The sequence below is a fragment of the Podarcis liolepis genome (genome assembly GCF_965112155.1).
Source record: "Podarcis liolepis genome assembly, chromosome: 17".
Lineage (NCBI taxonomy): Eukaryota > Metazoa > Chordata > Lepidosauria > Squamata > Lacertidae > Podarcis > Podarcis liolepis.
The window spans coordinates 13,067,420-13,082,415 of record NC_139571.1 but is presented as its reverse complement, the minus strand read 5'-3'; the positions used below and the strand labels follow the sequence as shown (position 1 = coordinate 13,082,415).

The window sequence follows — 14,996 nt, the reverse complement described above, 5'->3', positions numbered from 1 at the left end:
AGGACACCATTTTCACGGGGACCCACTTTGTGCCCCCCCCCAAGTGGGATGAACAAATGCTGTGTATATGGTGGCCACCCAAAGGCAGCCACCTTTGCATATACTTGGCACAGGTCTCCTCTCTCTCTCCTCTGAGGATGGTACGAGGGACTGAGCCAGAGGGAGATTTACTCACTGACCAGAGGGAGATTTACTCACTGCCTATATAATCATAACTGTTGCTATGTTCTGGATATGGGGCATCATCTCCAGGTGTCAGTCTGGATCCTTAAAGAGGTGTGGGGTGAGCACACCACCCTCTAACTCAAGAAGAGCCACCTTAGTCAAGAGGTCTGCTCCGAGACCAGTGCCATGTCCTCAAGTGTTCAGTTACAGTGCTGGGGGCACTCTTATACAGTGGTTCAGCTCCTTCCTCCTGGGCCGTGTCCAGAAAGTGGGGGGGGGAATGAGTGTTCAGACCCCTGGGCGCTCACTTATGGGGTGCCTCAGGGTTCAGTCCTCTCTCCCATGCTTTTTAACATCTATATGAGGCCGCTAGGAGAGATCATCAGGGGGTTTGGGCTGGGTGTTCATCAATATGTGGATGATCCCCAGCTCCACCTCTCTTTTAAGCTGGAAACAGTGAAGGCAATGAAGGTCCTGTGTGAGTGCCTGGAGGCGGTTAGAGGATGGATGGCGGCTAACAGATTGAGGTTGAATCCTGACAAGACAGAAGTACTGTTTTTGGGGGACAGGGGGTGGGCGGGGGTGGGGGACTCCCTGGTCCTGAATGGGGTAACTGTGCCCCTGAAGGACCAGGTGCGCAGCCTGGGAGTCATTTTGGACTCACAACTGTCCATGGCGGCACAGGTCAATTCTGTGTCCAGGGCAGCTGTTTACCAGCTCCATCTGGTACGCAGGCTGAGACTCTACCTGCCCGCAGACTGTCTCGCCAGAGTGGTGCATGCTCTAGTTATCTCCAGCTTGGACTACTGCAATGTGCTCTACCCACAGGCAGGCTGAGCAAAGCACATCTTAGGACATGCCTATTATCAGAAGTAGAATCCCTGTCTGTGTGCCATGCCTTCCTGCAACCAGCTGTATCCAAAGAAGCTGTGGGCTGCCTTTCTTCAGTTAATGATCCTGCCTGAATCTGGCACTACAGGCACCAGTAGCTCATAAGTCCTTCACTATTATTCTATGTAAGTTTGTTCACATTCCACATGCTGCTGGTTTCATCCATATGGCAGCAATTGAAACATTTACTGTAGAGCATTCAAGGCATACAATCAGCTGTGACAATACACAAAGTACCCTTGTATTCTGAAATGCGTGTTATCTGGGCTGTTGACGTTTCTTACACAGGCTGAATCTGCAAACCGTACACCTTTGTTCCAAGGACAGCTTGCTTGAAAGGGGGCTGATTCATTCAGAAAAATGAGGTGTAACATTTGGAAAAATGGACAGAAGCATTTTGTCCGTATTTAATCTAAGTCCATTTGTTAAATGAAGCACCTTACATGCTGCAATGAATAATATAGCTTGCATGTACTAATTAATATATGTACCTCTTAGAATGCTTGATAGAAGCTGGTGCTTTGGCAATGTCTTAAAGAGCAATATGGGAGAAGAAAGTGCTTAATACACATTTTAATGAACTGGGCAGTACATTTAGACAATTGCACAAACTTTGTTTTTACAGCACTTTGTTGTGGGAGTTGCACCACAACCTTATTCCAAACAGCAGTGTTCTAGTTTAGAGTTCTAGGTGGACTATCTCTCAGTCTAACCTACTTCACAGGGTTGCTGTGAAGATAAAAAGGAAGATGGATGAGGGGGAACCATGTAAACTACCTTGAGCAAGAAGGAATATATAGCTAATAAGTAATATTACAATTAATATACAGTTAATAAGCAGTCATTAATAGCCTTATCCTGCAAGAACAAATTAGTGGTGGTGAACACAGATACTGTGATTTAAAATTCCATGGTTTAATTCTGTGCTATGTTAAAAGACCTAGCCTGTCCTGAATCTCCCACCATAAGGTTCACAGAATTGCCCTTTGCTCTAATATTATGAGGGCAAGAAAAACATCTCTTCATCCACTTTCTCCACTCATCTATAAAGCTCTATCACATCTCCTCTGACTAACCACCAGACTGCCAATCACTGCAAACTGAGATTGGAGGGAAGTGGGGCTTTAGGTCTTTTTAAAAACAAAAACAAAAACAAACCAACATTTTTTGTACTTCTGCAATTTGGGGTTTTCTTGAACATGCAGATTCCCACCTTTTGTTTCTCAATGATCATGTTTTAGCTTCATGTCTATTGTCACGGGAGCACTAAATTTGCTATTAGAGGGAGTACACTCTGTCCCGTTAACTCAGAACTTTGCTTCCTTACACTAACCTGGTTCCCAATCTTCTGGTTCGTAGGCCCATGAAAATTGACCTTATTAGTTTTCCAAAAGAGGCAGCATTGACTGGGTCCAATTTATGCTCCTGACAGTGTCTCAAGTAGTGGTTGTAGAGGGTACTTCTGGGGAGACTCACTCCTTCTGCTGTTTCATAGTTGTCTAAAAGCCACTGGAGCTATTTCAAATTGGGAACAAAGAAGAAAAATGAGCTCAACATAACTTTGCAGAACAGTTATGCCTTCATTAGTATTGAAATAATGTAAGAACAAAAATAATTCTCTCTGTTTAGCTGGACACATCTTTCTTTAGCTCCAGGTAATTCTCAACAGAAATTCTAAAAGCATTACATCATCTTAAAATAGCTTTACAAATAGAGAAACAGCAGAATTCTTAAGACTTGTGGCTTCAGGCAATATAAATTACTTTAAGTAGCAACATGTTAATTCCATGTGCACTGACCTAGACTTTCAGGCAAAGTGTTAGCACTTGAGAGAATAAGAGCAACACTGAAAATAAGTCACACAATCAAAAAGGAAAATATTCTTATGAAGTACTAGTAACATTTATCCATGCTTCTGTATCATTAGATTACCAAGATAACAAATATTGCAGTATTTACTTGAATAACTTTTGTTTTTATAACTGCTGAAGATTCTGGATCAGATCCTGCTCCTACTAGTGAAAGAGAGAGGGGGAAAGGGAGAGAGAGAGGTCCAATTTCACTGAAAACCAAACTGGGTCTTGTGAAGAAGCTGGGCTTCCTTTGGACCAAGTATGGGCAACCAATGTACAACTCCCCCCCCCATCCCTTTCCATTGGCCCTGCTGGCTTGAGGTGGTGGGAGCTGGGAGTCCATCCTGAGGGCCAGAGGTTTCCCTATCCCTGCTTTAGGCTACTTTATTTGGGATTTACATTATCATTCATAGTCCTCTGTTGAGGGGCACATGGCAGCTATGTCAAAATTATACAATGTACGCAGAGCAGATTGCAAGTGCTGAGACAGAAACAAAGTATCGTGATCCAAATAATCAAACCACTTAAATTTGTTAGACAGTTTCAATAAGGAAAAAAAACTTTTACAGCACAAATTTATACATTCCTATTTAGAAGTAAACTCCACTAGGAAACCTTGGATTAGCTTTCCATCTTACATTCTAGTGGAGGGGGGGAAATGTTCAACCAGTCTTTGAGGATTGGTAGTTTTTAGTAAGATATATAGGAATGGGAGAGGTACACATGGCTAGGTATACTTATTGTTTAGCTGTTCCAAGCTGTTTAGTGTAAACAGTGATTTTCAACCAGTGTGCTGTGGCACCCTGGGGTGCCTTGAAGGATGGTCAGGGGTGTCATGGCAACACTGGTCTCTGTCCCTCTTCCCTTCCCTCCCCCCTCTGATGCCCTCTGGTGTCTCTGCCTCCCCAAGACAGCCGTTTATTTCAACAGCCCTTGCTATAATCTCCAGTGGCTGCTCAGAGGACTCCCAAGGAGAGGGGAGAGGAGAGGAGGCTGAGGAAACACTCCACAAGGGAAGGTGTTTGAAAAAGGGTGAGAGGCTGCCAGCCCTGGATTCCTGAGCCCCACAGGAGAGCTGCAAAAAAGAATGTAGCTGGTCAAGGGAGTCATGGACTCAGAAGGGTTGAAAACCTCTGGTGTAGACAGCAAGGTTTTGGGGCTGTAGTAACCAGGCCATCTGCTGAACAAACTATAAATCAAGCAGAAGACATGCCCCCTGTCATTATCCATCTCCCTATTAGTGCCCTCTAGTTACCAGACCAGCTTGAATGACAAAAGCCCCACCAGAAACCTTCAGCAGACCCCCCAAGAAATGCCTCCTGCAATGACTATCCAGAAGTTAAAATTTTCCTGCAGTGCTGCTGTAAATGAAGGCAGTGGAAAGGCTATCAGGATCAGCTGACAAAGGAAAGGTTCTTCTGGCCACCAGCAGCCAGAATGAGACTTTCACATGGAAATCAAGTTAACAGGGCAGGCAGATGAGAGGTCCCGGGGGTACTGGGGGCGACAGGAAGGACTGCTCTCTCCATTTGGCCCATCATGCCTGGCATCTTGTCTCCCAGCCAACACAGCAACAAGATGAAGGATGCTGGCCGGTCCACTTCTTATCCTAAGTGGTGTTCCACTGTGCTACCCACCCTCTGGCTTCCTTGACACCCTGTTGCCATGTCAGACTGGATTAGATGTTTCCTCAAAAAGTAGAGGCAGATGACCCCCAGAAGTTAGTCATAAATCTGCTTTTGGGTTCAAATTTCATCTTAGACCTAAGGCATGCCACCAACTCTCAGCTTCAGCCACTCATTATTATCAAAGGATAATAACACTGACCTGAGTTACAGTGCTGTTGTAAAGAATGTTATAAACACTACGAACCCTCTAAAAAGCTGTATACATTGTATATTTCTTGATGCTGTTCTTATTGCTGCTGTTCTTGCTAATATAAAAATGGAAATAGTTATGCTGTGCCTGGGAATTTCACGCAACCGAGATATGGCTTGTTTGTTTGTTCAAAGCCTGTCAAACAAGAGATCCAGAGTGTCCCTTTCACGATCAGAACTGAGATCCCGGGGAGGGCAGGCTATTTCCCACAATTACCATTTTCCGCTGCAGCCTTCTAAAACACCCCCACTGTTCTGGATTGTGCCCCCAAAGAAGTTTTAGGAAACAGAGAGAGAGGGAAGTGGGGACATGGCCTGGAGCACTCCACAAGCAAGCCTCTGCAGAGGGGAACTCTGGATCCGGCCCGTTCTTTCTTCCTTGTTTTAGTTCATGTACCCAATATTATTTCAAGATATCTCATTTGTCACAAATCTCTTTCAAATTAGTTATGTACCACTATGATCATATAACTTATGACGGTATGTCAAGGGAAATGGTAACCTTTACCTTGGTGTATTAAAAACACTTATTTATTTCACTAATGAGCTAACATAAGCATATCTGAGGACAGGAACCATCATAGCTTTCAAACTTTGCACTTAACTCATTAGAATTAATCAGCATAGATTAAAGCAGATATTCTATTGCTATTTATCCCAAAGGGAAATACCGAAATGGAATTGCAAAAACCACAGAACACTTCCCAATTAAATTATAAATGTAACATTTGACATTTCCCCCCATAGATGAATTACAACATACTATGATTAATTTTAAATACATTTTACAAAAAAAACTTTACTTTTGACATAATATAACGGTTACTTGCAATAGTCATTGCTGGCAGTGCAGTCAATGTTCTGAATAAAGACTTTTGCTTTAGGACACACACATTTCACTGACAAAGGTCCAGTTGTTTTGGATTATAAAACTGGGGGTGGAGCAGAGGATGGTGATTCAGGCCACAGAAAATGTTACAGTGGAAATAATAAATTTAAGTTCTACATATTTGGAAGCATGGACCTCCAAAAATGAGCAAGGCAACAGCTCTCTTGCATGTATGCTAGTAGTGGGTGGACAGGATTATGATGATGATCATTTTGATATACCGCTCTTCATCTGAAGATCACAGGGCGGTATGTAGCATAAAAAGCTTAAACTTGCCTTTGAAACAGTAAGAGATGATGCCTCTCTAGTAACCAGCAACTACTCCGACACAAATTCATGCAGAATAGGTCTAGCAATGACCATTAGCATTATAGCTATACAGAATTTTCATGCTCAGATGCCTATGCCTCCAAATATCTGATGCTGGGTACAAACAGGGGATGGGCATCAAAATAATGAGAAAGCCACAAAAATAAGAAAGCATTAATACTTGGCCCAACATATAAATAATTTAAAGAAAACACAAGCTAACAGCATTAAGACCATGTTGTAAAACCATGCCATACAACCATAAAGTGCTAAGCATTGGCATTATAAGTCACCATTATGATAGTCTGTTTCAAAGAAGTTTTGAATTTAAATTTTAGTCAAATATTGTTATGATGTGCAAAAATAAGTTAATCCAATAAATTTACCTCCCTTCACCCAATTTCAACCTTCACCCTTCCATCTAATTCTCAGCCACACTGGTAATTACCATACACATAAAGAGAGGTGAGGTGAGATAAAAACAGAGATTTAAAATACTATTAAACTAAGTGCTAGTATCCCATCTACTGAATGTCATCCCAGTATAACCGCTAAGTCTAAAAGATCTCTACATTCAAAACTTGGTTTTAAGGAGGGTTCTAGATCAGGTTTGTAGACACATCACTGAATTTTGGGATTATAAAACTGGCGGGGTGGGGGGAGTATTTATTTCATACATGTTGTATTTTTGAGACAAGTACCGGTAACCATTCTTTCACTAATAAAAATGGCATCCTTTTTATATATCCTAATGGTCCATTTCCAAAAGGAAACATTCAAATAATATTTAAACAAAGAATTTTGAAAACTCTATGGATTATGTAAACTATGAAATGTAATGTTAGCTATATTGCTTTATTTTTCTGGAAATATATGTTCACATAAAGCTATGAGATTTTCAGTCATGGATTATATGGGCCGCACTACTACAAAACAGAACTTCACAAAATACCCTGCTTTGGAACAATGACTTAGCTTTGCTTTACTTTACCCTGGAAATAGCACAGCAAGGCACAGGGTATAATTATTTTTCTGCATACTTATTCTGTGAAACAAGGAAACACAGAAAAATAACAAATAATATATTTTTGTCAGATTTACCAACACATTTCAGGAAATGTGGTTGCAGTTTACTTATACGCCAGCAGGCAAATTCTTGAATGAATTGAACCAGCTTTTTATATACAGTCATACCTCGGGTTACAGACACTTCAGGTTGCGCGTTTTCAGGTTGCACACCGCGCCAAACCCGGAAGTACCGGAACAGGTTACTTCTGGGTTTTGGCGCTTGCGCATGAGCAAAAGTACTAAATCGCGCTTTGTGCATGCACAGAAGTGCGACCCACGTGTGCGCAGACACAGCACTGCAGGCTGCGAATGCTGCTGGTTGCGAACGTGCCTCCCGCACGGATCACGTTCGCAACCCGAGCATCCACTGTATACACAATTAGTTAATTTTGAGATAATCACATATTTGGAAATTTCATTTCCATAGTTATGCTTCTTTTAAGATACTTTTTCATGCAAACACATGTTAGAAAAGCATTCATTCATCTGCAAGACTTGAAACATACAAGCTTTGTGATTTAACAATAATAAGATGGCATGATGAGAGCTGAATTTACAGATTTTTGAGTGGGGCCAACTTGTGGGATGGAGGAGTGGGAAAACACAAAGGTATGAAAACAGCACTGAGGATAAAAATAAGTTAGGCCGACTCAAAAGGTCATGGGTTTATGAGCATACAGAAACGACAAGCATATGAACCCCATGAACCAAGCCCTTGACTCTCCTTGGTTGTTCCCCAGAGGCAGTCTGGGTCACGTCACTCTGGGCTCAGTCCGACACTCAGAGGAGGCATCAGGAGGTACAGAACCTGAGGCTAGGTCACCAAAGCTCAACAACGCATTTCTTCCTGAAGAAACAGAAGCTGGTGTACCTGTGAGACACCAGACATGCCCTTTTCCATATCTATGGCTCTCCTCCAGGTGCACAATTTTGTATATATAAAAAGAAAGTGTTTAAGATGCCAATGGATTAAAAGACCTGGCTTTTGTGTAATGAATATATGGGAATTAACGCCATTTTACAAAGTGGCAAAACACTTGCCATTTTGAGAGGCAGGCTGTATATGAAGACAGTCCTCATATGGCAAGGACTCTCTGCAGAGGGATGTTGGAGTCCCACTACAGAATTCCAGGTGACCCTTGTCTGGCTTGGAGGGGAGGCTTTTGCTCCACTACAAGAGCATCCCCACCTGGCTGCATGGGAGGGAGATTGCATGGGAAATAATAAAGAGAGATACTCAGAACATGGCTGTGACAGGGGCCAAATCTGCTTCCTCCCTCTAGGAGTGTCATCTCTGAAAGTCATATCTGCTCTTATCTATATCTAGGTTTTCGCCTAAAGAGTCATATTGTGTTTCTTGGTCGTACTGGAGCACGGTGGAGTATTAGGAACTGGCAACGAAGAAGCATAAAGCAGTGAAATTATTTCTTTGCTTAAAAAAATCTTAAGTCACCACTGTGACATCTTACCCTTGTCAAATGAGAACAGAATACACATTTTGTTTAACAGTATGAAGCCTATGTTAACAATCCAAATAAAACTGGGTTATTTTTTTTAAAAAAATTGCTCATGGTGGTTTGAGCAATGCTATAAGGGCGAGGAAATCAAACAACTCAACAATTTTGCTGCACTGTCATTGTGTCTGAAAAAAGATAGTGAGAAGTTGCTATGAGAGCTTAAAAGTAGAAAGGAAGATTCAGGAGGCAGAAAAAGAAAAGAAAAAGAAAAAAAGCAGCAACCAAAACAAGCATTTAGAAGGCAAGCTAGGCATGCAAATCAAGCAAGGGATTAGTTTACATGAAGAAGAGGCAACTTACATGGCTGTTGAGAAGAGAGCTTCTGTGAGTGGACAGACCATCAGACTTTTGCAGTGTCTCAATCGCCATTTCAATCTGATAATAGATGTCATTAAAAAAAGGGCTCAAGACAAGATAGTAATAAAAGACTGACCACAGAAATTTTGATAGATTGCCAAAGTTCAAAAGAAAACTTTAGTTCAAAGCTATTACAATTTATTGGGGGCATAGTCTTCAAATCTTTACCCCAGCAAATTTTGCAGCAACAACTGCTTCAACAAAACTGAAAGAGCAAGTTATCAAAAAGGCCACCCCCCACTCCTGCTCATTCCATAAAAAGAAAGAAAGAAAAACATGGTTTATTGTTAAGCCACAATGCAAACATTTCAGAATCCTGAGTATGGTGTAATATCCATAGAAAACAGTCAAGCATCCTAGAAAATAAGTATACAAAGAACTTGAAGCACTTGGTTGAGCCTGCAACCCTCTGCTCTGTTCTGGGAGCAGGTCTCCCTGACCTTAGTGAGACATACTTCCAAGTAAACATGAACAGGATGGCACCAGGAGGGTTTATTCTTTGGACCTGCAATTTCATATTATGTGTCTCTTGCCTGCTGATACTTGAAAAATGATTGAACAACTTTAATTAATATCATGATTTAAACGGCTACCAAACCACCACAATTTATTCGCTGGGCTAGCACCCTGGCCTTCCAAAGACAAATGCAGATGAGCAGGAGAGAACTACACTCAGATCTGGTCCTTTGCTGAAATGCTTTTGCAAGAGCAGTACCAATGCAGAAATGTAGGCCGCTGCTCAGTTTAAAGAGGGTGATGGGTTCCGAAAAGGGGGGAAAACACAAGACAAATCTCCCGATGTGCCTGATGGAACATATGCTTCAAGCACATCTGTTCTTTCTTTGCCTTGTGTAGATGTCCTTACGTAGAATATTTGCATTTGCACTTATAAATAAATTCTGTATGTGGGAATATATAAAAACAGAAGCATTTTGATAGAACTTTCCATTTCTCTCTTAAGTTGCTCAGAGAGATAGTAACAAATGAGCTACTGTGATGATTCTGAGTGAAATAAAAACAGCATGAAATTAATTAGTGGTTGAGGAAAGAAACACTACAGAATGGACAAAAACATAAACATGTTTTTATCTTTATGAATTGAGTCTTTTTAGAGAGCATTCTACATTGATCAGATTATGAAGAGACCAAATGAAGATAGTATATGTCTGTGTCAAACCATTGTCCAATCCAGCCAAATCTTGTCTATTCTAACAAGTGGAAGTCTTTCCTAGCCCTCTACCTTTTTAACTAGAAATGCCAGGAGTTGAAATGTGACCATTTACGCCTGTACAGCATATCCCCTTCCACTGAACTTCAGGCCCTTCTCATAGGACACAGAAAACTGTAAAATACTTTATTTAGTATAACATTCTCCAGGAAATCTATTTAACTATTATTTTTATTATTTTAAACCATGATCTCAGTGAAGAATCGTGAAGGTCTCTAACAAAGTATATTAAACATGGAAATCAAGTCAAATTTGAAAAACACCCCAGAGAAACAAATTAGCAGCGACGTTGATCAGAAAAGCAGAAGCAGGAAAAAGATAATCAGGGCAACTCAAAAGCCTGCCAGAAGAGGACCACTTTGGCGTGTTGTCTAAAAAAACAGAAAGAGGGGAGCAAGATGAACTTCCCTAGAGAGAATTTTGCAGCTTTAGAGAAGAAATTGCCTGCATGTTGCAACTCACTGCAATCAAGATCCCAACACCTTGTCCTTATGGCGTTAGGGACCCAGACACTTTAAGGTATTATAGCTCAAAAGCAGCACTTCAAGCTGAGCCTGGAAGCCAACTGGCCACCAACGATGTAATTGCAAAATTGGTGCTGTATGTGCTGCCATTTCCAGAACATACACCATAGGGAGACACATGTAAAGTACTGTATTGTACAGTGGTCTAACCTAGAACGCCAAAGATACAAGGAACCTTTAAATGCAAGTGATTCCAGATTTGAACCTCTTTCCTGATCCAGCACGGCTCTTCTAATGTTCTCGTATTCTTAATAGCATTTTATATCAAAGGAAAATTAATTGTTATGGGGAGTGTTTTAGCCCCAGTCATGTACTGGACAGAGGAGGACGAGATGTTTAAAATAGATGAGAACACAGTAACAGAAAGTATTGTACTATACTCTGAAGTAAACAAATGACTTATCAAATAACATATCACTAAGCCTGTATTAATAGACTAATAACTATACACCCTAGTTTTATCTAAATTCATGCAGACTAAAATGGTTGCAAACTCAGTACACATGAAGCATTGCATGAATCGTCCATATTCAAACCTTCAGTCTACAACAGGACTAATGCAAGTGTACAAATCATTTTAGATCTCCAGAAATAATCTCCTCCTAATAATAATCTGTTTAGACCTGCAATGTGCACAAATACAAATAAATCTTCTGTTTGCCAATAAAAGGCTACAATGGCAAGTAAACAATTGAAATGTGCCTGTCATGTTGACTTTCCATATTCTCACAAAAGACAGCCTCTATTTAAGATTACTCTTCCAAACGTTTGGGGAAAGTTGGGATAACAATGTATTAGAATATGCAACTGTATGAATGTGCTAATTGTGTCTTTTAATGATCAAGTCCCTATTCTCCCCACCCCCCCCCCACATTGTTTTAGAGAATATGAATGCCTATTCAAACAGGAGAGTGAACAAATATTTTTCCCCCCACACAGAGACATTGATTTAACATTTGTGCACAACATACCACCACATGTTAAGGAAACAATTCACTACAAATTGTGTGTGTTATATTATCAGTATGTACAATGTGCTTTCTGCTTAGAACAAAAATAGTGTGCTTTCTGCTTTAAAAAAAATGTTCTCAACAGAACAGTTGTTTAGTTATTGGGTGGTACATGGAATATCTTGCATTTGAAAAGGCAAATGTTGTGCTACAGTAACTCATAATTATGGAGTTGGCATATAATTATGCAAATTAAGAAAATTTGCATAATTTGTTTCTAGTATGTCTAAGCAACCATTTCACTGCTCTTTTAAGGGCCTTTTCTTGCATTACTCTGGTGACATGGAAGTGATTGCGGCATTTGTATTTGAAAAATACTTGCTCTTCCCCACACCAATAAATGTCTTGGGAAATGCAAAAAGAGACCAAACTGTGGCTTCCCTCTGTACCAGTGGTTTCCAATGGGTGGTCTGTGGACCCCCTGGGGGTCTGCATAACCCACCCAAGGGGCCTGTGGCACCATCCACATAACAAAAACTACCAGAGAGATATCAAAATTTTCACAAGTAGGGGGTCTAGGGCTTGGCTTTTGAAAAAACAAGGGGCCTGCAGCACTTAGCTAATTGGGAACCAGTGCTTTACACCAAAGCTACCCTTCCCATCCTGCCAGTTTAATTTAAGGAGCCCTTAGCGAGCCCTCTCTTTTGTCCAGTTTCCACACAAGGCGAAACCATGATTTAGTGCCACATGCATAAGCCGAAAAACCCCCAACGTAGAATCTTTCCGAAACACAAATATATAAAAGACTCTTAGTTAAAATGTCAGCTTGTGTCAATATTCACACAGAATTCTCAAAATAGTAAATACCAGTTATTCCTGATGTATCAATGTCTTACTTGACTCCTTTATTAGTTTTTGTGCTCAAACGTAATCAGAAGAGAAGGAAGCTGAAATAATTTTAGAAGCCCACCTTCATAAATATGGGCTCCTGTCTGGCCTGTTTTAAATCGGTGATCACTGGGTGACAAGTGATTGCTCACTGATAGATGAGAATCTGTCTGCAGAGCAGGAAGTGAGGCAAATTTCAGCAGTCGCCCTCTGCCCTGCTGTGGCCCATGCATTCTCTCAATCTGTCCAGTCCAATCTGCTCCCAGTCCCCCAGGGGTGGGTGTGTGGCCAAATGGATTCCTTTCCATCAGTGGGCAGTTACCACTCAATATCACTATCATTATCTTAGGTATGCAAATGAAGTGAAACATTGATTGCAAACTCACATTGATTTTGAGAGTGACCAAAGCGAACAGGGGAATCTTGCTAAATCCTCTGCCTAGATTCATCAAGGTCTGTTTATTCAGGATGGCATTCTTGAATTAACCACCAATGAAAAATCTTGTATAACCCTCCAGTGGCATAGTGTGGTTTGCCAGCAGCACACGCCAGGAGGCGGCAGGGCTCAGAGGGTGAATGGAGCCTGCCACGCCAACCCAGTCCTGGCTACTGTCAGAGTGCCACACACCCCAGAGCCAAGTGGGGCTGTGCTGTGCCACCTACCTGTCTGTGCTGGGTGGGGGGGGGCAGGCCAACGGACGCAGCCCTTGAATCGCCCCAGCCTTCTCACACCGCCCTGCCTGCCCTGCTCCACTTTACAAGGCTGGGATCTGATCTGAATTAGTTGATCGGCAAAACTCAGAACTCAGCCTCACAATGCCATGCAGAACTGGCAGGGTGGGGTGAGCAGTGCATCCCAGAAAAATGTGCCAGGGCCGTCACCCTGGCAGCCCCCCCCCCCCCCCCGTGCTACACCCCTGTAACCTGCATATTGTACTTTTAACACCATTAAGCAATACTGAAATACAACGCTGAGAACTAACTCAAGAGAAATCCATCCTTTCTAAAGTAAATACAATTCTAATCTGGTTCACAGTGACAAAATGGAATAAAAGACTATCATAATATCAATGAATTCAAACATCTGATTTCAACAGAAGCCTTGTCTTTCATATTGATTGTCACTCATTTCTATGTATAAATCAACAGCTTTTCCCATTTTGTAACTAGTTCACATTGGGATTTTCAAAAAATGAACTTGTGATTGGTGACAGAAATACTGTCATCAATCTCCAAATATAATACTGATGTCATCAAGTGGTTAGTGAAACTGGCATACAGAGAGTTTGGCAGATTTCTTTTTCTTGTAAACGCATAATAAAACACTTAGCAGAGTAAGCTTCCATGGCATATTGTTAGAACAAGATACGCAAAGAACTTCTGGAATCTTGAAACAGCTTATTTTCCACTACATCATAGGGGTGGCTTTTTGGGGGGGGGGGGTTGCTGTTGCAAAAATAATGAGGAAGAATACAGTAATTATGCAGTTCAAAATAGGGACAGTATTTCACATTACAGAACAAATATAAAATTTGAATTTACCAGCCACTCTTTTGTCTTTTGCTATTTTAACACCAATTAGTCATAATATTAAAAAGCACACAAGCTGCTTGAAAGTTTCTCTTTCAAGCTCTTCAGTTTTTTTAAATTCTCTCTTTTTAATTTGCCAAAACAGATGGTACATGCAACAATTATGGATATTGCTGTGTATGGCATCAGCAGTTGAAAAGTATGCTCTACAATTCCTACAATTTAAGAGTTATTTAAAAAAACAAAACAAAACTAGAAGTATTTTTAAATAAAAGTTTCTAGCTGTAAAGAGGAAGAGCAATGTACCTACAATTTATATGTATTATGTAATAAACTATTTTTTAAAAACCCTAAAGAAAATACACACAGAGATTAAAAACCCTCATTTAAAAAAATTAATCTGATTTTCAGTATATTCACGGTTGGTGAACCTTCTACATCAAGGGGTCAACATTTGAAATGTATGTCATTTCCTTTCTTAAAACTTGCCTTTCCTAGTCTGCATCCCAAAATCCCTATACAGTGGAACCTCGGGTTGCAAATGTGATCTGTGCGGGAGGCACATTCGCAACCCGCACCGTTCGCAACCCACAGTCTGCGCACGCGCGGGTCGCAATTCAGCGCAAAGCGTGAGTTCGTGTTTCTGTGCATGCGCGAGCACCAAAACCCAGAAGTAACCTGTTCCGGTACTTCCGGGTTTGGTGCGGTGCACAACCCGAAATCACATAACCTGAAGTGTCTGTAACCCGGGGTACCACTGTACATTATAATCTGAACTTGACAGAACTACACAATGCCTTATGAGATTTCCTCTTTAAACTTAAGTTCTCTTGAATGCCAATCTACAAGATCCACTGACTTTACAGAGTGGCTTTTCTGGCAAGGCAGAGAGAGCAGAAAAGGAACCTCAGAAACTTTCGCTCCCTACAAGGCTTTCTTTCCCAATGTTT

The 14,996-nt window shown here is 41.2% G+C and overlaps 1 protein-coding gene across 9 annotated transcripts in view; it reads right to left on the bottom strand.

Annotated features, from left to right (window-relative positions):
* RFX3 (regulatory factor X3) overlaps positions 1-14,996 on the bottom strand; it is a 121,164-nt gene that overhangs the window by 34,722 nt on the left and 71,446 nt on the right. For 6 of the 9 annotated variants that reach the window (XR_014520923.1, XR_014520924.1, XM_083483376.1 and 3 more), the window contains exons 5-6: positions 8,870-8,944; positions 2,390-2,571 (exon numbers count right to left, since the gene is read on the bottom strand). Coding sequence is in view for 7 of the 9 variants with exons in the window: in XM_083483376.1 (XP_083339502.1) it covers positions 2,390-2,571; positions 8,870-8,944 (257 nt within the window). In the remaining 2 variants the exon portion in view is untranslated. The remainder of the gene's footprint in view (positions 1-2,389; positions 2,572-8,869; positions 8,945-14,996) is intronic. The other 3 variants (XM_083483377.1, XM_083483381.1, XM_083483378.1) reach the window with 1 other exon arrangement.